Source organism: Thalassophryne amazonica, chromosome 3 (assembly GCF_902500255.1).
Source record: "Thalassophryne amazonica chromosome 3, fThaAma1.1, whole genome shotgun sequence".
NCBI classification, from domain to species: domain Eukaryota; kingdom Metazoa; phylum Chordata; class Actinopteri; order Batrachoidiformes; family Batrachoididae; genus Thalassophryne; species Thalassophryne amazonica.
The window spans coordinates 134,071,173-134,097,587 of NC_047105.1; the positions used below are offsets into that span (position 1 = coordinate 134,071,173).

Below are 26,415 nucleotides of genomic sequence, written 5' to 3' on the forward strand. Positions count from 1 at the left end.
AGAGAAGACACTACCCTCTACTGTTTAACAAGTAACATGCAACACTTTCAACCAGAATCACTGAAGCCACCCCAGCGCTTAGACACTAAAGTTTGACATCATGACTCCCTCCCTGGATCTGAGGTAAGAAAGTGTGTAAGGAGGTATTAAAAAGCCCCCCCCCCCAGATACACAAACCGTGAACACTTTTGTATTTATTGCTCTTTAGTTACATTTTTATCACTTGGTCAGCCAGACAATGAATTTAAAGATTATTGGATTATCCAAATCTCAAGACACATTTGCAATCCATCCAAAATATGACACAAAGTGATGATAAAGTAACACCCAGAGAGTTTGGGAAAACCAAAAAGCTCTTTGCTTTCATATTTGTAAAAATATCCTTATCCCCGTTTATTTAGTCAGCTCACCTTTATAACCATTAGCTTCAGCTCCTTTTGGAGTCAAAACACGGGGGCCACAGGCCTCTGAGAACTCTAGGAAGTCATACCTGCAGGCTGTGTGCTAACAAATATAAGCAGGTTGACCTAGCACCTACCGTAAGTGCTAGTGCTACCAATAATGTCTGATCCAGCCAAAACTTTTAGGCCTTTTTTGGGTGTCTAGCGGACCTAATGCAGCAGAGATTATGTTTGTCACGAACTATTTTTTTTGCCCGTGTGATTTGTAAATGACCCTGAAATACATTTTTGTGGTACCTATCTATGTTTCAATTAGTTATTTTTGTTGCCTTTTTGGGGGTCCCCAGGGGCCAAATGCAGCAGGAAGTACCTGGCACACATCTAGCTCTTCATATGCCCTATCATACTCTATGTGATCCTCTACTCCACAATTAGTACCAAGTTCATCTGAACGGCTCTTGGCTGCTGGTCTATACAACCCCTAGAATGAACACCTCTGTCTATTCCACACGTTGTGTCAAGAAATTATGAATAAGATATAAAAGGCAGGCTCACTACGGGGTTTTCACATGCGAGTAGCTGCATCAGAGAGACACCTTTAAAATGCATACTTACGAGTAATGGATGGTGCACTCACAAAGCACCACGTGAAGTCTGTCAGAACTCTACCTTTGGAACTGTTTACATGTGCGCAGATGCCTTAATCTGCAACAAAGGTTAAAGATTATTGAAACAAATAAGTGTTTTAAGTGGAGACAGTCCTGGTTTCAATTTCAATAGCTCATTTAACCCTTATCTGCCCAAATCCTTGGGGTCCATTCTATGTTAATTGGATCTACATTGCACTAGCATTGGGGGTGTTAACAAGCACAGCCTATGAATATTAATTACCCTGAAGTTTTGTGCACAGGAAAGACTTCACTGATACATATTAATTTTATGAAGTTTTTAAAGTAGTGCTCTCATTAAAAATCAATAGGCCCGATACGTGAAAGTTTTCCCAAGAGAAAGTGTGCATCCTTAAGTCTATTCCTAATAAACTGGGTCAAGCTGACGGCACTAAAAGAGCAGTTTCTGTCTGAAATTGTATTATTATTACCGGACTAATTGTAAACATTCCAAGGGGATAAAGAAAGAGGTTTGATGAAAGAGTGTTCTGACAAAGGCCATTAAAACCAGTCCTGTCTGAACATGTAACCATAACCACAGTCTCATGGGGCCCTGTTTAAACAGGCACTTATTGACAACACTAAACACACAAAATGTTGAGCTAAACAGAGCAAAAATACCCTGTGTGCTGGTGCCGGTGAGGATTTGTGTGTGCACCTTGATGTGGAGCATTCAGAAGCAGTTGTTGGCACAACTTTAAATAAAACATTGAGGATGCATTAGTCTTCTGGCTCGCTCCGGCTTCTTTCTTAGTCATTTAAGAGTGAGCCGGCGTGTTTCCGTCTGTCTTCAGCCAGCTGCTGCAGACACCTCCTCAAACGTTAGGGCTGCCCACTTCAGCACAAACGCAGACGTGACCATCAAAGACCATCCGGGCACCACACAAAAAGAGCCACTTCACTCTTCCTAATGATACCAGCATGCACTCGCATCATTTACACGGGAAGCATTTTGTATGAACACACGTGTTCGAGAGGCTTCCTAGTTCACATCTACTCCACAGGGACATCCTTGAAGGCAGAGGATGGAGAGCCACTTTTCCTCAAGCACGATGACACAGACAGACTTATCTGAGACATCAGCCTAAAACAGAGACTCTAAAGATGCCTGCGCGCGTGCTCTGTAACGGTATATTTAGCTTCAGTTGTTGTGGTGCAGTGAGTGGACAATATTCAGCAGTCAGTAAACAGCTGAGGACATAAAATACTCATCTACCAAATTTCATGATGGAATCATAGTTACGGTCAAAACAGCGGCGTCATTATCTACTCCACCCACAAGGAGGTAGTAATGTACTCTAACAATGGCCTCTGGCTGACAGTTTACACTGTGAGCTGAGAAGCATCCACTTGGCTGGGTATGAGCCTCACCATCAGATCATCAGCCAGAAACAACAGAGGGTGAAGCTTTCCAGCAAATTCAAGAAAAGTAAAACGTTTTCCTTTCATCACTGTGCAGTAAACCGATATTTAAGTTCATGTTAGATATTAAACATAGCAAACAATCAATGCATGAACATTAGCCAAATATGAAAAAAATGTCCGTAGTCTCAGACTGTAAGAGGTTTGCTGAATGAGATTTGACTTCCCATATGGAAAAGAAATAGATAAAACTTACAAAAAGTTACATCGGTTCCAGTAATAAACTTTATATTTGACATGTGTTGTGCTTATAAGTCTCACTTTGATATTACACATATCTACTAAAGATTCTGTATGTGGAATTACTGTCATATATTGTTCTTTTAAGTTCCCAATTTATATAAGTCACATATTGTACAAATTTACTAAGGATCTTGTATCTGGTTTGGCTGTCACATGCATTACTTACAAGTTCCAGACAGAACAGATACAAACTTTATAAAATTTATGTATATCTTTTCCATATGGGTCATGTTGGGCTGATTTTTAGGAAGGTTTGCTCCTGTATACAACATGAACAGCATTGTGTCACAGCAATTCCACAAAATTAAATGCGTAAATCTGCCGTTGTTTGCTCATTATTTTCTGGATGCACATTACTATAAAATCAATTGAATATGATGATATAATGATATAATGATGCATCGCAAATCTGTAAAAATAGATATGTGTAAAGATTCAAATTAGTTGAGATGAAAAATGAACAGCGATATTCTTTTTACACACACACCTACCAGAGACCGAGGTGAAGTTAGTTTTAGCTATTCAATTTATTGTGGCCAGCCTAAAGCACACCTGTGCAATAATCATGCTGTTTAATCAGCATCTTGATATGCCACACCTGTGAGGTGATGTGGGATGGATTATCTCACGAGCACACATTTAGACAGATTTGTGAACAATATTTGAGAGAAATAGGTCTTTTGTGTATAGAGAAAATGTTTTAGATCTCTGAGTTCAGCTCATGAAAATGTGAGCAAAAATCAAAGTGCTGCATTCATATTTTTGTTCAGTGTGTGTATATATATATATATATATATATATATATATATATATAAAATCATATGCCTATAAGTGATACGCCAATATGATTGGATAAAACACTAAAGAATAAATAGCAATACACCCTTGTGATATTTTTTGCGGACTGGTAATATTTTTCATATCACCCAAGTAAGTGAATGTCGCCTTGGTAATCAGCCAATCCATACATATGTTGTGATGTCACAGCACGTGCGATCCTAGATATTGTCAATATGTAATTTAATACAGTGGTCCCTCGCTATATCGCGGCTCACCTTTCACGGCCTCGCAGTTTCACGGATTTTTTTAGTGCAATTTTGCATGCTTCTTTTTTTTTTTAAACAGCGCATTGTGTTCTGCGTCCTTATCTTGCGGGCTGGTCGCGGCACCAGTTGGCATCACCGCGATTGCTCTCACTGCCTCCGATGTGCTTACTGAGTCTGCGGGCTCAGTAAGCTCCGCAGTTGGCCACTCACACCGCCCCCCTGTCTGCTGTGCCGAGCTGCATCCAACTCCAGCAACAGGTCCAGAGACTACACTCGATGTTTTGATGCACAGCGCCCGCTGCATGGTCTCCGTAACCGCAGCCGCAGAGCTCCGTGGCCATGACTTGGATTCTTTGCGGGTCCCGCATCTGTACCCCCTTCGGCCTCAGGGTGTATGGTTTTCTTCAGGGTGTATAAAGCCATATTCATTGGTGAACAACTTGATAACTGATTATATATATATATATATATATATATATATATATATATATATATATATATATACACACATATTATTTCATAGAAATAACTTGCTAACTGCCATATCAAGATTTCATGGTTCTGAATATTTTTTTTAAGTAATAAAATGGTGGTCATTGTGGATGTTGTGCTTTTTTGACGTACTATTTGAAATGTTTAACAATAATGTATTTTGAGCCATCATCCCCCCCAACCCCACCCACCCACCCAACATGACCCTTGATTGGAGTAAGCAGGTATAGAAAATGATTGTCGGGTTTATTTTAAAAACCACATTTCAATTTTTGTTATTTTAAATAAAATGATTTAAGTTTTACTTTTAAGAAGAGGACACATTTTGCACAGTTTGTAACTTTTCTGCAGTTCATTTTCCTGTAAAAAATTGTGATAAAATTGTATCCTGAACTCATACTGAATCCTGAGCTGAGTGTATTGTTGAAGCCATAATGTTTCCTGTAAAACCACAAGCTGTTCCAAAATCTAATTCAGTTATGGGCAGCACAAGGCAGCTATGTGGTGAAGACTTAGGCGTGTCTAAGGTTAAAATTCAGCTAGATATAAACGTTTGCTTCCATTGCTCATATTTTGTGAAAACAAGTGCCTGTTGACAGTGAGAGTCTGCTGAATCTTTTAAACTGCAACCAAAAACACTATTTGTGGTATCTATAATTACTAAATGGCTTTAATTTATTCTGATTTACAGGTTCTGTGATGATGTTTATGTTAAATTATTAAAATTTTTAACTATTTGTTTGCTCTTTGTGTGGTTTTAAATTTAAATTTTTAAAGAATTTTACTGAAATAATTCAGTGGCATTTCTCCACTTAAAAAATTACCCATATTGATGTGTTGAGTAAGTAAGGCAGCCACATTGTGCAAAATGTTTTTTAATCTAGCTTTTAGAGTTTCAATATGTATAATAGACTTTGTTGGAAAAAAAATGTGATGGTTTCTTCTTTTGTTCAATTGTCAGCCTGTCGGCTAAATATCTTGACGACTTGTTCGGTGAACTCATTGTAATCTTACTAACAAACAAAACTAAAAAGATGTAGATGAAAACAACAAACCCGCATGGAAAGAGGTTACCCAAAATATTAAGAGCAAAGCAGTATCAGAGAAAAAGTGAATTGGAGTGGAGAAAGAACAAATACAACAGTACCGTCCATGTGGTGTGAGAGGTCACTGAATGGTCTGAGGTGTATGAAGCTGATGTTAATCACAGTGATCAGATCTCATCGATGGGAGACTTTGTACCAACATTTTAGCATTCTTTACCACCATCATCAAGACACCAAATGAGGGAGTAACTTTTTGGAAGAATGGTGTTCCATCCCTCCAACACAGTTTCAGACACTGGTGCTGCTGAATCAATTCAAACACACCCTGAAGCTGTTCAAGTAACATGTGGGGGCCCAACACCTTGTTGAGACACTTGATGCTGGGTAATCTGTTTCCTGTTGGTAAGTGTGTCTCTTCTGATTGCCCCCATATCAAACTGTGGTCTTGCTCTGCTGCCCACATAAGCAGGATGTGGACGACTGCTTCTGAGGTGCACATACAACCTGGAGAATCTGGAGGTAGACTCAACAAAATGGATGAGTTCACAGGCTGCCTGCCCTGGAGGGCAACCATAAGACAAAGGAGAGGCCGCTTTACCTCCCAAAACCTCGTTCACTCAACCCAGCTGGCAAAAGCATTCTCAAAGTTGCAACTAGACTAAACAGTGTGTTCCCTTCTGATTGAATGCGTGTATTTAAAAAGCAATATGCTTCATGTAAGACGAGCCGGGGCCTTTGGAAAAACAGTTATATTTCCAGTTTCATCTGTATCCCCCCCCACACCCCCCCAATAATTATTTCCTCTGATTTTCCAACATAGCAGCAGATCAGTCCTCCAATTTTCACCTCCATCTGTGCAATTATTAATCAGATCACACATCAATTGCCAGAACCAGCAAAGAAATTCAGCCTGTAATAAAACTGTCATGTGCTGTGGTATAAAGACAGATGTTGCTGGTTGTGTGATAACATAATTAAACTGTTCTATGAGGGATTCCATAAAATTATTCAAATTGGGCAAGCACTATCATTTTACCAATAAAGCAATTTAGGGCAATATGCAGTGTCATAACATTGATGTTATCCTCTGCAGCAGATTTTCCAATAAGCTCGCGTCTGTGTTCAGCTTTTTGTGCCAATATGAGGAGCAAACATGAAGACACCTGAGAGCTTTTGGAAGACAGGACACGGAAAAACCCTGACGGCACACATCTTCTCAGTGTCATCCACTCAGGCCACACAGAAGGTACGTGTGCCCGTATTATAGGCCGTACAACAAGAAGGAAGCAAAACTTTCATATCCCAGCAACTCCTGGCAGAAATAATGGAATTGCCACATGCAGAGGACGTTCACCCTGCTTTGTTTGTTTTGTAGCAATAATTAAATAAATGGCAATATTTTTGTTCAACAGTTGAACATTCTAGCTCCATAAAATCATACCTCAAATAAAGTCAATTAGCATAATTAATGGCATGTATTTTATGAGATTAAGCTGAGGAAACATGTATGGAATCATTTTGTAATTTGTATTTTTCCCCAAACATAATGCCAGCACACATTTAAAAATGTAAAATGCAAATGCAGTTAAAAGAGGGCTTTCAAACCTCTGCGAGCTCTCGGACTTGGCTCACTGAAAGGAAACCTGGCCACAGTAAGAGAGCTGTCAGTTAAAACAATGGAAAATATTAAACACAGTGTCCTGAAAATACAAAATGCAGAAAAAAAACAAATGGGTAGAAACAGGAGTCACTGTGACTGGACTGTAACAAACCAGCTGAAAGAAATGGGAGTAGTGAGGCCAAATGAAAACCAGTATGAACATCTAAATAGAAGTCAAGGTTAGAGGCTAAATAGAAGCAGTCGTGGAGTGTGGATGATTGGATGAAAGTGACATTCAGTCATGAATCATGCACCCAATTTGGCCAGCGAAATGATGCTGGATTTTTATTTTTATTATTTATTTATTTATTTTGCCTGATGCTATTCTAACGAAACAAAGATGACTGTCTCGCATGAAGAACCAAAGTTTACCACTCATCTACGATGTGTGGCTGCATGCCAGGACCAGGGTGACTCTTTCCCTCATCCATCAGTGTACAGGTGGAGTCACAATTTGAACACCTTTCACATTCCATTGATTGGAAACTGGTTTGGTGATGAAGTTATGTGTCAGGATGACAATGCAGCCTGCCAGACAGCAAAGGAAGTTCACACCTTTTCTTCAGGAAAGTCACTTAATGAGATGGCCAGAAAAAGCCTCAATCCAACTGAAAATTTGAGGTGGAAATTATGAAAATTGGTCCATGACAAGGCTCCCTCATGCAAAGCTGCTCTGCCAATCACATTCTGAGAATGTTTGGAACAGTGTACAGAATATATCTATTTTTTTATCCATTGGCTCCATATCTCAAAGGATTCAGACTGTAAAAAAATCCTGATGAGGAATATCAACATACTGGGTGATTGTTTTTTTTTTTGTTTGTTTGTTTAACCTGGTGCCCAGACCCAGATGCACACACCAAGAAGTTGAGATAAACCTGTGGATAGCCTGAACGAGTGGCACAGAACAGAGCATGTTTGAGACCCCATATCCAGTGGCTGTGGTCCAGACTGGGCCAGTCAGCAGACCTAACTATGTAATAGCGCTATTAGGAGCTGTAAACCCCAAACTGGAACAGTGGCTCCAGCAGATTTCAGGCCAGAATACCAGAAGTCTGTGTCCAGAAGAGTGCAGTCCTAGGAACAGCGGGTAAAATAAGTGTTGAACACGTCACCATTTTTGTGAGAAAATATATTTCTAAAGGTACTACTGGCATGAATTTCATCAGATGTCAGTAACAATTCAAGTAATCTACATATACAAAGAAATCAATTCACAGATGTCCATAAATTAAGTTACGTGTAATAAATAATGTGAAATGACACATGAAAAAAATATTGAACACATGAAGAAAGGGAGGTGCAAAAAGGCATGGAAAGCCAAGACACCAGCTGAAATTGATCAGTAATTAGAATGAAATCCTGCCCGTTGCCAATGCAAATTAATATCAGCTGATTCAGTCCCAACTGATGGCCTATAGAAAGGTGTCTCATTACCAATGTGTCACACAAGAAACATCTCATGATGGGAAAAAGCAAAAAGCTCTCTCAAGATCTCTGCAATGTTACTGTTACAAAACATACTGATGGCATTGGTTACAGAAGGATTTCTAACTTCTGAATGTTCCTCTGAGCACTGTTGGGGCTATGATCTGGAAGTCAAAAGAACATCACTTTGGACTTCCGGTAATGGCGGCATTCTGAGCAGCTGTGTTTCTTACGTGCTCAGTTGCACTTTTTGAAAATACTGACTAGAATCCACAACTAAGCTTTAAACTTGGCACAAATTGTGTACGGGTGAATAGAGAGTGCAAATATGCCAAAAAATTTGAGACCCAGGCATATTACGACCGAAAGTATTAACAAGCCAAACGAGGAGGTGGCTGCGGGCGGAGAGAACCAAGACGCAGGCTCCGCTCATGTGAAGCCTGTGCCCGAGACGCCCAGGACCCAACAGGTGGACGCCGCAGGCTTGGTTATGCCTTCCACGATGGATCTGATGTTGGCTATCCAGACATTAAGAAAGAATTTCATGAAGAAATGAGCGGAGTTATGTCGGCAATTCAAAACGCTCAATCTGATAGCCAACAGTGCGGAGGACGTATCTCCGAGGCACAGACACGAATTTCCAGTGCTGAAGACGAAATAGACGCGCTGAAAAGTGAAGTGCAGATTTTAAGGAAGAAATCTTCAAGCCTGACCACTAAATTGAAAGACCTGGAAGCAAGAAGTCGACGTTCTAATATCCGCATACTAGGGCTGCCAGAAAAGGAAGAAAACGGTGCAGAAATATGCTCCTTCATGGAAAAATGGATAGCGGACATCTTGAAGATTAGTCCCCCAGTCCTAGAGAGGGCGCACCGGATCAAAACAAACAAGCTCCCAATCGCTTCTCCGAGGACCGTGATCGTAAAGTGTTTAAACTACAGAGATCGAGAGAAGATTATGACCGCAGCAAGAACGCAGAAAGACCTAACATTCAAAGGCAATAGGATAAGATTCATTCCCGACTTGCCAACTGAGATATACCACCAGCAAAGAAAATACGACGGAGTGAGGAAGAAGCTGCGTGAGAGAGGGCTGTCTAAACACCGGATCATCTACCCTGCGAGGCTGTTGCTGACCAATGAGGAGCGCACGCATGTGTTTGACAGTCCTGCTGAAGTGGATGACTTCATAAAGAAGATGGAGAGACCAGATGAGTAACCAGTATCACTGATGGCACCGTTATGTTGTAACATATCTCTGTTACTGTGGGACATGTTTGTTTCTTTTTGAGGTTTTTCTTTTTTGTATTTTAAATGCGTTTATAGTTGATAATTCCATTTGTGCCAAAAGTACAGGTGTTAAATATAATCATGAGGTGGATTTTATTTTTTACGTTTTTCTTTGTTTACAAGCAACTGTAGCAAGAAAGTAGAAGAATAGTTCCTCATAGTAGTGTGGACCTGTTCCAGATGAGTATTGGAAGTATTTCAGGGGTTCGGCGGTGCCTGTACGTTCTTATACAGGCCTGGGGATGGGGAGGGCTGCTCTCTCTTTTTTGTTTTAGATGTATTTGGGATAACGTTATAGAGTATTGGATTCTTTTTGTTTCTGTAAAAATCCTTTCGTTAACTGAGCTTATTGATGGATAGAATATGACTGATGTCCTTATAGATTGTATTTCTTGGAATTGTAGAGGTATACGCAAATTGGTAAAAATAAAACAAGTTATGAGTAGGATAAAGCACTCGAAAGGTAAAATTGTGTTTATGCAAGAAACACACACATTAGCTTCTGAAATGGTTAGGATAAAACGTAGATGGCCAGGTCAAATTTTTTCATCACCTTATTCCTCCAATTCTAGGGGAGTAATGACTTTGATTCATAAATCTGTTCCTTTTCAAGTCGAAAAGGTGATAAATGATCAAAATGGTAGGTTTTTGATAATACAAGGAACTCTCCTATCATCACGGCTTAATCTAATTAATATATACGGTCCGAATGATGATAATCCTGGCTTTTTTAATGACTTGTTTTTGAGGATCTCTGCTATCCAAGGAAAACATATTATTGCTGGTAACTTTAATTGTGTGCTAGACCCAGACAAGGACAGGTCATCTGGCAGTGATAATACACATAAGAGAACCAGAAAAGTGCTGCACCAGTTTATAAAAGATTTAAATATTATGGATGTATGGAGATTCCAAAATCCTATGAAACAACAATACTCATGTTGGTCAAGCACACACAGAGTATATTCTAGAATAGATTATTTTTTGGTATCAGTGGAGTTAATCCCTTATATAAAAGATTGTCAGTATAATGGTATAGTAATTTCCGACCACGCAGCTGTTTCTATGACATTTACAGAACCAAAATTAATTAAAACACGAGGCAAATGGAGATTTCAAATAAAATGGATGCAAGACAAACAATTTCTTGAATTTGTGGGAAAACAGATTGACGAATACTTTACTTATAACACATCTCAAACAACAGCTACTGTGAGATGGGAAGCCTTTAATGCATATTTAAGGGGACAAATTATTAATTACACTAGTACGAAGACAAGAGAGAAAAACAAGCATATAAAATGTCTGGAAGAAAGAATAAAAATATTAGAAGAGAGAAGTTTGCAAATTGACCAAATAACCAATGACGTTTTAAAAGAACTATTACTGCTTAGGACTCAATCTAACAAAATAACAAACGAAAAAGCTGCAGCAAACTTACAAAGGTTAAAACAGCAGTTTTATAATCAGGGTGAGAAACCAGGTAGACTTCTTGCTTGGCGTTTGAAACAAGAGGAGTCACAAAGAGCAATTACAAAACTGGAGACACCAAATGGAGACACTACTGTGAATCCAATAGAAATAAATAAAGCTTTTAAATCATTTTATGAAAATTTGTACAAATCAGAATATATTAATGCAACAATGCAAGATACTTTTCTTGATGGGCTTAATATTCCCAAAATGTCTGAAGATGTTAGAGTCAATCTTGACCGATCAATTGATATAAACGAAATTGATGAAGCTATTAAAACATTAAAGGCTGGCAAAACAGCAGGGCCTGATGGTATACCCATTGATTTGTATAAATACTTTAAAGATAAATTGGTGAAACCTCTTTTGGACATGTACAATGAATGCAATAAAAGCGGAAGCCTTTCTAAATAAATGAAAGAATCTTTAATAATTTTACTTCCTAAACCAGGAAAGCCAAATACTAAATGTGAAAATATGCGGCCTATAAGCTTGATTAATACAGACACCAAAGTTCTGTGTAAGGTACTGGCAAGGCGAATGGAGGGTGTGCTTCACAGCATTGTGGTGGATGATCAAAATGGGTTTATTAAAGGTAGACAGGGATTTCACAATGTGCGAAGATTATTTAATATTCTTCGTGACCAAAAAGGTGCAAAAGATACAGGCCTTCTCTCACTTGATGCGGAGAAGGCCTTTGATAGGATCGAATGGCCGTATCTTTTTGAAGTTATTGATAGATTCGGAATTGGGAAATATTTTTTACAGTGGATTAAATTACTGCATGACTGTCCTGTTGCTGAGGTAATGACAAATGAAGTAATCTCTGAGCCTTTCAAAATCAAGAGAGGTTGTCCTCAGGGTTCACCAATTTCACCACTTATGTTTATTCTAGCTATTGAACCACTCACGATAGCCATAAGATCGAGTGAACAAATACAAGGCATTAGCATTGGTTGTAAGGAACACAGAGTTGCTCTATTTGCTGATGATGTTATTCTATTTTTGAAAAAATTAGAAACAACAATACCAGCAATCAAAGATTTGTTATATAAATTTGGTAGCTTTTCTGGGTACAAAGTGAACACAACAAAATCACAGTAAATGCTTCTCAATTCAAGGGATAACCAAAATATCCAAAATGTGTTTGATGTTACCCCTGGTTTTACATATCTAGGGATTAAAGTTGTGCCTTTGCTAGAAGATATAGTGAAAATTAATTATTCAAGTGTAGTAGAATCTACGTCTAAGGATTTGGAACATTGGATGAATCTACCTATATCCCTTTTAGGCAGAGTTAACATTCTGAAAATGAATATAGTACCTAAATTCCTGTATCTATTTCAAAATATTCCCCTGGCGCCACCTGCTGGAATGTTTACTAAAATGTCAGCGTTAATTAGGAAATTTGTTTGGAATAAGAAACGCTCCCAAATTCGTCTGTCATTACTATACCTCCCATTTGATACAGGGGGTTTGAAATGCCCCAATATCTATCGGTATTACCTGGCTACTCAATTAAGAACAATTATGTTTTATTTCAATTCTTAGAATTCTCCCTCTTGGGTGGATATTGAATCCAGCTATATTGCCTTACCATTGAATTTGTATTTGTATTCTGAACAACCAAAACAGCTTAAGGCTAATACCAATAACCCAATAATCCGAAATATGATTGATGTATGGTATACAGTAAAAGAATTAATGAATATGGATAACAATATCTCACAATTTAGCCCTATCTGGGGAAATGCGTTATTTAAACCAGGAAAGATGGATGCAGGTTTCCGTATCTGGGCTAGGAAGGGACTTGGGAAAATTGGGGATCTTTTTAGAGATGGAGTAATTATGTCTTTTGGGGAATTAACCCTGAAATACAATATTCCACGCAAACATTTTTTTAAATACTTGCAAATTCGGAACTTTCTACTTCAATACAAAAGCAGTCTCTCCAAATTTCAACCCTTAATCCCTTAGAAGAGTTGATTACAAAACGTTGCACAAAGAAAGGGTTGATTTCGTTGTTTTATAACTGGCTTATTACAGGTTCCCCTGAAACATCTTTTTCCAAACTTGCATCCTGGAAAACGGACTTAAATGTCGACATTTCCGAAGATGAGTGGAGAACAACCTGTCTCAGATCTCAAAAACAATCATTTAATACTAATTTAAAATTAATACAATATAATTGGATAATGCAAACATACACTCAACAAAAATATAAAGGCAACACTTTTGGTTTTACTCCCATTTTGTATGAGATGAACTCAAAGATCTAAAACTTTTTCCACATACACAATATCACCATTTCCCTCAAATATTGTTCACAAACCAGTCTAAATCTGTGATAGTGAGCACTTCTCCTTTGCTGAGATAATCCATCCCACCTCACAGGTGTGCCATATCAAGATGCTGATTAGACACCATGATTAGTGCACAGGTGTGCCTTAGACTGCCCACAATAAAAGGCCACTCTGAAAGGTGCAGTTACCAGTCAGTATCTGGTGTGACCACCATTTGCCTCATGCAGTGCAACACATCTCCTTCGCATAGAGTTGATCAGGTTGTCAATTGTGGCCTGTGGAATGTTGGTCCACTCCTCTTCAATGGCTGTGCGAAGTTGCTGGATATTGGCAGGAACTGGTACACGCTGTCGTATACGCCGGTCCAGAGCATCCCAAACATGCTCAATGGGTGACATGTCCGGTGAGTATGCCGGCCATGCAAGAACTGGGACATTTTCAGCTTCCAAGAATTGTGTACAGATCCTTGCAACATGGGTGCATGCATTATCCTGCTGCAACATGAGGTGATGTTCTTGGATGTATGGCACAACAATGTGCCTCAGGATCTCGTCACAGTATCTCTGTGCATTCAAAATGCCATCAATAAAATGCACCTGTGTTCTTCGTCCATAACAGACGCCTGCCCATACCATAACCCCATCACCACCATGGGCCACTCGATCCACAACATTGACATCAGAAAACCGCTCACCCACACGACGCCACACACGCTGTCTGCCATCTGCCCTGGACAGTGTGAACTGGGATTCATCCGTGAAGAGAACACCTCTCCAACGTGCCAAACGCCAGCGAATGTGAGCATTTGCCCACTGAAGTCGGTTACGACGACGAAATGGAGTCAGGTCGAGACCCCGATGAGGACGACAAGCATGCAGATGAGCTTCCCTGAGACGGTTTCTGACAGTTTGTGCATAAATTCTTTGGTTATGCAAACCGATTGTTTCAGCAGCTGTCCGAGTGGCTGGTCTCAGACGATCTTGGAGGTGAACATGCTGGATGTGGAGGTCCTGGGCTGGTGTGGTTACACGTGGTCTGCGGTTGTGAGGCTGGTTGGATGTACTGCCAAATTCTCTGAAACGCCTTTGGAGACAGATATGGTAGAGAAATGAACATTCAATACACGAGCAACAGCTCTGGTTGACATTCCTGCTGTCAGCATGCCAACTGCACGCTCCCTCAAATCTTGCGACATCTGTGGCATTGTGCTGTGTGATAAAACTGCACCTTTCAGAGTGGCCTTTTATTGTGGGCAGTCTAAGGCACACCTGTGCACTAATCATGGTGTCTAATCAGCATCTTGATATGGCACACCTGTGAGGTGGGATGGATTATCTCAGCAAAGGAGAAGTGCTCACTATCACAAATTTAGACTGGTTTGTGAACAATATTTGAGGGAAATGGTGATACTGTGTATGTGGAAAAAGTTTTAGATCTTTGAGTTCATCTCATACAAAATGGGAGCAAAACCAAAAGTGTTGCGTTTATATTTTTGTTGAGTGTATGTAACCCCGGTGAAACTGAATAAATACAATTGTAGAATTCCTGACATGTTTCAAGTGTGCAGAAGCCAGAGGGACATTTGTGCATTGTATTTGGGAATGTGAAAGGATTCAGGACTTCTGGCAGGAGGTGATGACTATAACTAGCCAAATTGTAGGCATGCACATCCCTTTTGATGCCAAGATGATTATATTTCATTTACATTCAAAACATGTTAAATTGAGACCTCATCAACTTAAACTGGTAAATTATGCTATTTTGCAGGCTAAACGTTTGATATCATTAAACTGGAAAAAAAATCTCAACCTCCTGCTATAGGAGCTTGGATTAAGTACATGGCGGACTGTATGGCTATGGAAAAAAAATGACATTTTCTCAAGAACAGACTGGATTCATATGAGGACATTTGGAAACCATTTGCAGAATTTATCAAAAAAGAAAATATTGGACAACTCTTACAGAAGTAAATTTTAATTTGTTTTTTATTTACAATTTGTGTCTTCATCAATGTACACAAGATGTCATGTAGCCTCTATTTGTGTGTGGTTAATATATATATATATATATATATATATATATATATATATATATAGTGTTATTTATATGTTGAATTTAGAGAGTGGGGTAGGAGGGATCGGGTATAATTTTGAAAAATAACAACGTTGTGTAAATGTAATACTTATTGTATGCTGTTGCAAAACAATAAAAAAATATTGTTCTAAAAGAACATCATTTTACCATAAATTGGCCACGATCAGGCACTCCTCTCAAGATTTCTGACAGAGGAGTGTAAAGAATTATTAGAAATGGGGGAGGTGATGATCTAGTGGTTAAGGTATTGGGCTTGAGTCCAGAAGATCATGGGTTCAAATCCCCACCTGACTGGAAAATCACTAAGGGCCCTTGGGCAAGGCCTTTAATCCCCTATTGCTCACGGTGTGTAGTGAGCGCCTTGTATGGCAGCACCCTGACATTGGGGTGAATGTGAGGCATAATTGTAAAGCGCTTTGAGCGTCTGATTCAGATGGAAAAGCGCTATATAAATGCAGTCCATTGACCATTTAAAAGTTGTCCAAGAGCCAAGGACAATTTGTGGAGCGCTTCGGATAGACCTGGAATTAGCAAGTTCAACTGTTTAAAAAAAACAATAAGTAATGCACTTAACCGCCATGGCTTGGCTGCAAACCCAACACACAAGACTCCGTACCTGAAGAAAAAGCATGCTGAAGCTTGTTTAAAGTTTGAAGCACAAGCCTGTGAAGTACTAGGAGAATATAGCCTGGTCAGATGAGACCAAAACTGAACTCTTTGGATGCCATAATACACATTTTGAGGTCAAATGTCACTGCACATCACCCCAAAAACACCACAGCAACGGTGACATTTGGAGGAGGGAACATCATGGTGCGGGGCTGTATTTCAGCATACGGCACTGACAAACTTCATATAATAGAAGGAAGGATGAATAGAAAAATGTACAGAGACATTCTTGATTAAATATCTGCTGCAATCTTCAACAATGATGAAGATGAAATGAGGGCTGACATTTCAGCAAGATAATTGCCCAAACAATCACCCGACTTGAAACCAATAGAAAATCTATGAAAAGAACTAAAGATCAGAGTTCATAGAAGAGGTCCATAGAACCTTCAAGATTTGAAGACTGCTTGTGTGGAAGAATGGACCAAAAATCACACCTGAGCAATGCATGTGATTACAGTATTTACATGTCTGGGCACCCTGGGTGTTACACACGAAATTCTGCTTGAAGTGGGAGTTTGCACAAACTCATCAAAATATTACATTTGTCGTACCGCCCATTTAAATAAAATGTCTGATTTCCTTGCAAATAAAGAATAAATTACCTGTTTGTGTCAGATTTTTTCCTATCCTTTTCTTTTATTAAAGGTGTTTCTCCTCAGCTGATGTGTGACAGACAAAAAAAAAAACAGGTGCACTGTCAGTTTTCAATATTAACCATATGGAAAATAATTTACTTCACTGAAACATTTTGCACAGCATTTATATTAAAGCAAAAAACCTCTGGTACTCATGGAAGCTTCAAAAATTTCCTGTTTCAAACCAAGTGACACTGCAGTTAAATATTCCATTTGTTGCTGTCCATACAAAGCTAGCCATATTGTCACAGAACACTTCCTCTTTCTTGTACAAGAGTCTTTCACAATAAGATCACAGAGACAAACAGGTGTCAAGAAAAACATCTTGAAAACTCATTGTTTCTTGGTTTTTACAATATGCTGGTGGTTACGGAATTAATTTATTTTAGTTGGGTGTTTAATAAACTTTAATTAAAATAAATGTTATTTTGGGTGGGTGTTTAACCAACTTTTGACAAAAAAGGAGGTAGGTTTATGCATGAGCCTGGGCTCTCAGAGGACCAAATATGGTAGTTCCTCCATACAGGAGGCATCTTGAAGCTGTCACTACCAATAAAGGCTTTTGTGCAAAGTATTAAATAAATTTCAGTAATCGTGTTCAATATGGGTGGATATGTGGGTGTTATGTGGATAAAATGGAATAATATTCCATTTTATTCGACATAACTTAATTTCTGTACTTATTTGTTTTGGTTTCTTTGTATGTGTAGATTACATCTGGTGAAAAGTTCATGTAAATAGCACCTTTAAGAAATGTATTTACTGAGAAAAATGGTAACGTGTTAAATACATAGTTTACATGCTGTGTGTGTGTGTGTGTGTGTGTGTGTGTGTGTGTGTGTGTGTGTGTGTGTGTGTGTGTGTGTGTGTGTGTGTGTGTGTGTGTGTGTGTGTGTGTGTGTGTGTACACACACACTGCTCAAAAACTAAAGAAAAAAATTTGAATCAGAGAATAGCATCAAGTCAATTCAACTTCTGGGATACTGATCTGGTCATATAAGTATAAGTAAGTATATAACTAACAGAGGGGGTTGTTAATCAGTTTCAGTTGCTTTGGAGTTAATGAAATTAACAGTGGAAATAGAGGAGCAACAGAGATGACCCCCATAGCAGGAATGGATTAACAAGTGGAGGTGATTGACATTTTTCCCCAATCCTCATCTTTTCTGACTAAATTTTTACTAGTTTTGCACTTGGCTAGGATGTGTCACTTCTGGTAGCATGGTGCAGTAACTGGACTGGACAGAGGTTGCACAGGTAGTTCAACTCCTCTCAGGTGGCACATCAATATGCTCGCCTGACTTAAATCCAATAGAACAACTCTGGAACATTATGTTTCAGTCCACCAGGTTGCAGCTCAGACTGTCCAGGAGCTAAGTGATGCCCTGGTCCAGATCTGGGAGAAGATCCACCAAGACCCATGTCATCTCATTAAGAGCATGTTCCGGCATTGTTAGGCATGCATACAAGCACTGAGTACCAGTGTGAGTTGCTGTGATGGTATGTTGGCAAAAATGGACAATGATGCTCATGATTTTTTTGTTCCACTTTGATTTTCAGGGTGTCTTTGAATTCAGCCCTCTGTATGTTGACAATTTTCATTTCACATGCACACATGCGGTCCACTTTATATAATCAATAGATTCGATTTGATCTAATAATATATATATATATATATATATGATGTAAGGATGTCAAACTGAAAGTGGTATTAATCATTGCTGCATCAGAGATGGAGTCATGCTACGTCCCTCAGCAAACTCCTGTATTACCCCAACAGCTTTGAGAGAGTAAGTAATGCCATCTTTTCTGACTCCTCAAACACCACTTGACTTACTAATAGAAATGTTTAAAATAAGGCTTATTGGTCCACTTCCCCCAAATCTGAGTCGTCTACAAGATAAATTCCCCTGTCAGATTCAAGATGATCAAACAGATTACAATTATTTCATCCCCCATCTTTATTAATGAGGACTGTCTTTCACAGTTATGCTCCCTAATAAGAATAAATGATATGCCAATGCCAGGTTTGTTGTTCCCACTCACTCAGGGGACTCTCACATTTGTGCTTTGAGTCTGACTGTGGTGGCAACGTGAGATCTAATTTAATTTTTGTCAAACAAAGAAAGCAAAATTAACACCTGGGTGTCACTTAGACATACGTCAGGCTACAAACAATATTTAAAAGACTGAAAAGGCACAAAAAAGTTATCCAGAAGCTGAACGTGGACAAATACCCTGAGGACAATTAACATGGTTCATGGTGCAAGAGTGAAAATCCTGCTTGAGTCTAATGAAAGACCAAAATACTGCACAGTGACACCACAGCGTTAAGTAGCTTATCGCAGCTCAGGAGCAGAGAGTGAGACATCTTGTCCCTTGTCTCTAACCGTACACCATGTATCACACTTCACAACCAGAGAACATGTGACTACAAGGCATGGCGTCACTTGTTGTGCCTTCCTTCCAACACCCAGCCTGATCCTGGAGACTGAAGGTTCTTTCAGGAAGAGTGGTTTTATTCTCGCTTGACTTCCAACACCTCTTGATGTCAAGTGCACATCTGTGATACATCTGTGATACATCCCCTGCTGTCTCACATTCATCAAAGCTGTTGCTCTGTTGTCTTTGAGGATGGAATCAGAATGCGACCCTGGCAAAGAATGAAGGAAAAGTCAACAGGAATTAAGTTTCAGTGCAACTGTTTACTCAACTGTAGCCCACAGTTATTGAAATTGTATCCATGGTTTTGTGTGACTACTGCAGTAATGAAGTCAGCATGGCTGTGATTCTCTCACTGACGACATGCTCATTTTAAGATGGAAAAAAGATGGGCGAGACATGGGGTCTGGGGTTGAGGGAGAAGAGACGCACGACAGATCTGGATTACGCTGCGGAGCATGACACATGCTGTTACCTCTGTCCTGACCAATCAGCTAACTCGTCTTTATTTACTGTAACAACTGCTCAGCCTCACAGACCGAAAATATTATTAGATAATGTAGAATAGTCCAAGGCACATGTGAAATTCTGTCACTGCACCACAAACTGTAACAGGTGAACCAACACACACATTTTGCCCTCTGCCCACTTTCTACAATCACTTCCAGAAAACTTTAACTGCTTCAGAGTCGTTGCCTCAAAAGCTTTCCTTTTTACTTGTCTGCTTTGTTTACGATCCCTTCTGTTTTTAAAGTGAGCCATACACTTAGCATACAGTTTTCTATTTATTAGTGAATGACTTAAAGGAACTAAAATAGACATCCAATGACTGGTTCAAAAGAATAGCTATAAAAGTGATATATATATGTGTTATATTGTGTTATTTTGCATACTTATACTGATTTTAGCTGTACTAAGTTTCTAATTGGTGGTCTGTATTTTTTTTAATTTTTTTTTACTCTATCAAACGATTTGTTCTGGATTCCAAAGACAAAACATGTTACTTTACCACTTTGACATGATGCGGTTACATCCCTATTCCACAGGGCGCCACTCTATTACGATTGCCCACAATCCAAAAAAGTGCACAAATGGGATGAAACAGCTGAATCAGGCTTGCCTCCTAACAGGCTGGCTTATAAAGTGCAGACCTGGCAACCCCCCGAAAACAAAAGTAAGGAGCTGCGCCTGGCTGCACCCTTGGCCAGAACCGCAACAAACACTGACCGGCTTCAAATATTTACATATTTGCAAGATCAAACAAGTCTCAAGCTGCATTCATGAGGAATACCATGTTTAAAGACCTTTGAACACAACTGAAGCTATTCAGGCTACAAACACCCAAAAGTAATCACACACTAGTGATTTTTTGCCAATCAAAAATTTGAGCTATACAGTGGTGGGCACAGCGAACCAAAAAGTTAGTTTCAATAACCATTAATCCGATAACTGAAAAGTTATCTTTTATGACGCTAAACCGACAAACTGCTAAAAAATGAATCTTTATTACAGATAACCGTTAACTTTTACAGTAGTATTGATTCGGACGCAGCCACATCAGATTACACTGTCGGCTTCTGATAAACCACTTTCATTTTCACTTTTCACTGCTGGGTAAATTCAAGGATCACAAAGACATACAGTAGTGTTCAGAATAATAGTAGTGCTATGTGACTAAAAAGATTAATCCAGGTTTTGAGTATATTTCTTATTGTTACATGGGAAACAAGGTACCAGTAGATTCAGTAGATTCTCATAAATCCAACAAGACCAAGCATTCATGATATGCACACTCTTAAGGCTATGGGCTATTAGTAAAAAAAAGTAGAAAAGGGGGTGTTCACAATAATAGTAGCATCTGCTGTTGACTCTACAAACTCAAAACTATTATGTTCAAACTGCTTTTTTAGCAATCCTGTGAATCACTAAACTAGTATTTAGTTGTACAGTGGTCCCTCGTTTATCGCGGGAGTTACGTTCTAAAAATAGCCCGCAATAGGCGAAATCCGCGAAGTAGTCAGGGTTATTTTTTACAATTATTATAGATGTTTTAAGGCTGTAAAACCCCTCACTACACACTTTATACACTTTTCTCAATCAGGCATGAACATTTTCTCTCGTGTGTAAACACTCTCAAAGTTCAAACCTTAGTAGAAAAATAAGACCAACCTGTTTTCAGGCCCAAACATTTGTTTGAGAAATAAAAATAGAATGTTTTCCTATAAATAATTACGATGGCTTTTAGAACTAATGAATTTAATTTTAACGATCAACGTACGAGGTTGGACACATAAGAAATTATTAATAGTGACTGACCAGAATTTCACAGTTCCTCTAAAAATTGATCCCATTGGGAGTAGATATAGAGGACCAAGTATGGAGCCTTGAGGCACCCCACATGTAAGGGGCGCTGCACAAGATTCAACAGCTCCAATACGGACACAAAAACTTTTCTCAGATAGGTAGGATCTAAACCAGTCTAAAACAACACCCTTAATGCCCACCCAGTTTTCCAGGCGAGATAAGAGGATCTGATGGTCCACTGTATCGAAGGCCACTGTTAGGTCCAACAGAACCAAAACAACACAGTGACCAGAATCAGTAGCTACACAAATGTTGTTAAAAACCCACAGCAGTGCCGACTCAGTACTGTGACAGGATTTAAAACCAGACTGAAACAACTCCAGGGTGTCATGATTATTTAAAAAAGAACTCAACTGGCAGTACACAATTTTCTCCAAAATTTTAGAGAGAAAAGGAAGTTTGGAAATTGGAAAGTTCAGAAGAATCTAAGCCAGGTTTCGTTATAAGTGGGGGCACCACTGCATTCTTGAAACTGGCAGGCATTATACCATTAACCAAACTCCCACTAATAATATTCAGTATATATGGTGCCACATGGAAAAAACCTCTTTAAGAAGACGAAGTGGAATGGGGTCATTTGGAGCAGGCTTCATATTATCAATAATATTTCTCAAAGACGGCAAACTGACAGACTCAAACTGGTCAAAAACAGCTGAGCATGTCACAGAGATAGAAGGGTCATAAGCAGGAGAACTAATGAGGGCCCTGATACCAGCAACCTTTTTAAGAAAAAAGCTCATAAAATTCTCACACAATTCAGTGGAGCTCACCAGACAATCCAATTGTGGTGCACTTAAAACAGAATTTACAATCATAAAAAGAACACGAGGATTATGACAGTTCGAAGCAATAATATCAGAAAAGTACTTAAATTTAGCAGCCTTTACAGTTTTCTGATAAAAACGGCAACAGTCACGCAGTAACTGGAAAGACATCAGAGACCTGTCCTTCTTCCACTTTCGCACAGACGCTCAAAAGTGCTTTACAAACAATGCCTCACATTCCCCCGGATGTGAGGGGTGAATATGAAGAGTAGTGCTGACCATGTGTGATTAATAACTAAATCCTTGCCTATCTGCTAATAAAAAGTCAAATTATATTAAAATAATGATGATGATGACAATGAGGTAAACAGTTTGTGTCAAATGAGCGGTTTGTTAGGAATGAGGCACGTCACTTGCATCAGCTCAGATATTTTCGCCATGTGGGGCATTTTTCTGGACGTGATCCAGCCGTTAGGTGCCTCAGTGTTCACGACCTCATTGGCTCACACTCCCTGAGCTGACAGTACCTATTTCCAGGATTACTTAAGCAATAAAGCAATTTTCACAAAACCTGGTAAAATTAAAGTAGGCTGGAAAACAAGCCATAAATTTCAGGGCAGAAGTGATTAGTGCGCTTGGTTTCGGTGCAGAAGGTTCCTGGATCAAACCCTTGCAACATTTCTCCACGTAATGTGGAGTTGCATCAAGAAGGGCAGCTGGCCTAAAACTTGTGCCAATTCAACATGCAGACCCATGTCAGATTTGCTGTGGTGACTCCGAGTGCAAATAAAAAAGCAGCCGAAGGGTCTTACTGTCCACAATAAGGATCTGCCAGAAAATGATTCTGAAAAGATTAAATTATTAGAAATGGTACACTGCCAGCACAGATGAGTTCAAAAGTTATGGTCTGGCTGGGAACAAGATTAAGAAAAATGCTGAAGAGAAATGTTTTATTTTTATTGTTTTAAAAACATTGTTAAATGGAGTGTCTGGCACTCAGGGACTGTACTACAGTATCGTATCCAGTACTACAATAAGCAGCATTTTAAATGTTTGAAGGCTGATTAACACTAAATAATAGTCTTCTTACTATTTTTTTGTGCAGTATTTTGTGTAATATATGTGCAGCAGGTGTGACATGGTGGATGTGTTGTGGCAGGAAGGATTTAGCAGCCTCGTTTTATTCCAAGTAAAACAAACAAAAAAAATAAATAATGTTTAAAAGGCAGTTATTAAGGACTTCCAGGGATGGACAGTCAGTCAATAGTCATCACAAGTTTTTTTTTTAAGAATTATAATTTTGGGCTGATGTTTTCAGTGAAATGCATGTGATGCAAAGTGAGATGTTGTGTAACCTTTTCTCAAAAAACTAAACCCGTGTTTCCTTCCTCACCTTTAAGCTCTGAAGGAATTTTCAGGACTGTGCATCGTAACGTCACCGTGATTCGGCTGAACGCTGCTAAAGTTTGGGGTGAATTCGATGCTCCGCTGTTGTGTTGCTGCACAGATGCTGATGGATGTGCTGTGACGGCACACAGCCTGTGCTTCGTCACCAAACACCTCCTGACAACAGCTCTGATCATTCTGTCGCTAAACCCCGATAGCAGCAGACACACTGATCTTTTCAGTGCTGTTTGCTTAAACGTAGTGTCGTGTGCCGCACATAACGCTGACACCAACAGAAAGAGCTTGTCTGCTCGTGTCACGTCAGAGGTGGTGAAAATGTCTGGGGCTCCAGACGATACCGATAGGGTGAATTTCTGCATCTCGTTGGTTCATACGACAGTGTGTGGCATGAGCTGTGAGTGTGAAGTAGGTTTACAATGAGCCAGGAGAAAATACTGTCACCTTATTGGAGGCCTAACTGTCTACAATATCATGTGGCACCAACACTCGGAATATGTGTCAGAACACTGTGATGAATATTTTACCAAAATACAGATTCTGCATGCTGCATAAACACGTTGTTAGCCAAACACACACACACACACACACACACGGAGAGAAGAGAGCACTTCCCCTTCTTTAAAGATTCAAAAAGAGCCTGAATATACATAAATAATAATAATGATGTGTTTATGTCCTGCGAGTACTTTGGGGTGGGATTAAATATTAAGGGGCACTCCCAGCAGGCACCGGAGCTGCTGCTGACCTGCCTTAAAGCGTGGACAGGTGTGAACGGCGTACCTGGTGCTGCTGGAGATGCAGCAGGTCAGCTGCAGTCACCTCCACCGATGGCATGGCGCTCTTGGGCCGACCATCCCTGGACACGCCCTCCGCATTTGCTTCTCCCTTATGATTGGCTGGTCCGTTGCTTGTCACCTCCGCCCCAGATTCTTGCATCATGACTTAAAAACCTGCGAGAAGACAGAGAGAAAAAACAGGGCAGAAGAAAACCAGCTGTTAAAACACAAAGCAGTGAGGTCGCATTTCAACTCGGGTCCAAACTATAAACATGTGTCACATCCTTCCCACACAATTTCACTTTTACTGCAGGTTCCCCTGCTGGTTTCTGCTCTCCTGTTTCTTGTTTGTTTGCTTGTAGCAAACCTAATGTTGCAAACACAGGCACATACACTCCAGCACACAGTAATGCAATCCTCCTCTGTGTTAGTCCACCCTGAGTGAAGGGACCAAGGCTCGGGTCTGTTTGTGCTCCCCATTAGGGTTGGGGTCCAGCACACATTACAGAGGAACTCAACCTGAGCTGAGTGAGAGCACTGGAGCCCAAAAAAACACTGGACCTCCAAAACAAAACACACTTTATGGAAATGGATATATTTACATGCATGACTCCCAGAAGAACCACAGCAGAATGGCTTTTTAATGGGAACCAGGTCTGCCAAAGGATCTTCATGAGAAACAGCTAATCTGAACCAAAACAAAAACAGTCAAATCTTTTTGGGGCGCTCAATTAATACCAAAATACAGGTCTGATGACAAATAAGACTCTGAACCTTTCATGACTTCAGGAAAATCAAAACATACAAATACAGATGCAGCTTGGTGCCTCAGTGAAAATAAGTTTTGTTTATAGAAAACCATCCAACTGGCCACATTTCATGCAGACTGCAGCTCAGTCAGGACCTGAGGTATGAACGTATACCTTATCACAGGGGTCACCAACCCTGTTCCTGGAGAGCACCTGCCCTACATGTTTTCCACATCTACCTACTCTAGTCACACCTGATTTTTCAAAAGTGGTGTTTTCCAGCTCTTGATTGGCGGAGCACACCTGATAGAGTTAATTATCTGGGAGCGGAACAGGGAGAGTTAGAAAACATGCAGGGCAGGGGCCCTCCAGGAACAGGACTGGTGACCCCTGCCTTATCACATGTCTGTTTATGTATCCATGCCCTGTATCTTGCCCCGATGTATCTGTATCAGCCCAAGTTCTTCCAGGTGACAGGAGGTAGGGCCGGGAAAAGTTAATGACGGAATTGCGAAATGTTCCGTGGACTAGGCTGTCTCAAATCAGAATGACTGGACTGGCCTCTGCTGTCACTGAAGGCCAGACCTACCAAGGACACACCCTTAGCCTTTTGGGGTCCATGAATGTGTCGGCATATTCAGGTCATTTTACCATACATACATACAAACATAAATGTTACCTGGGATCGGGTGGTGGGGGCAGCAGCTCCAGCAGGGGACCCCAGACTTCCCTTTCCCAGGTCACATTGATCACCTCCAACTGGGGGATCCTGAGGCATTCCCGGGCCGGTGTGGAGATGTAAACTCTCCACCTAGTCATGGGTCTTCCCCGGGGTCTCCTCCCAGATGGACGTGCCTGGAACACCTCCCTAATGAGGCGCACAGAGGGCATCCACCTCAGCTGGCTCCTTTCAATGTGACGGAGCAGCGGTTCTACTCCGAGCTCCCCATGGATGACTGAGCTTCTCGCCCTATCTCTAAGAGAGACACCAGCCACCCTCCTGAGGAAATGGGATCTAGTTCTTTCGGTCATGACCCAACC

At 40.0% G+C, this 26,415-nt stretch overlaps 1 protein-coding gene across 8 annotated transcripts in view; it reads right to left on the reverse strand.

Moving 5' to 3' along the window:
- The window catches only part of foxp1b (forkhead box P1b), a 732,035-nt gene that overhangs the window by 306,204 nt on the left and 399,416 nt on the right, over positions 1–26,415 (reverse strand). For 5 of the 8 annotated variants that reach the window (XM_034167467.1, XM_034167463.1, XM_034167462.1 and 2 more), the window contains one exon: positions 24,630–24,799. In XM_034167467.1, the coding sequence (XP_034023358.1) occupies positions 24,630–24,788 (159 nt within the window). In that variant the 5' untranslated portion in view covers positions 24,789–24,799. Of the gene's footprint in view, positions 1–24,629; positions 24,800–26,415 lie in introns of those variants that run through there. The other 3 variants (XM_034167465.1, XM_034167468.1, XM_034167466.1) reach the window with 1 other exon arrangement.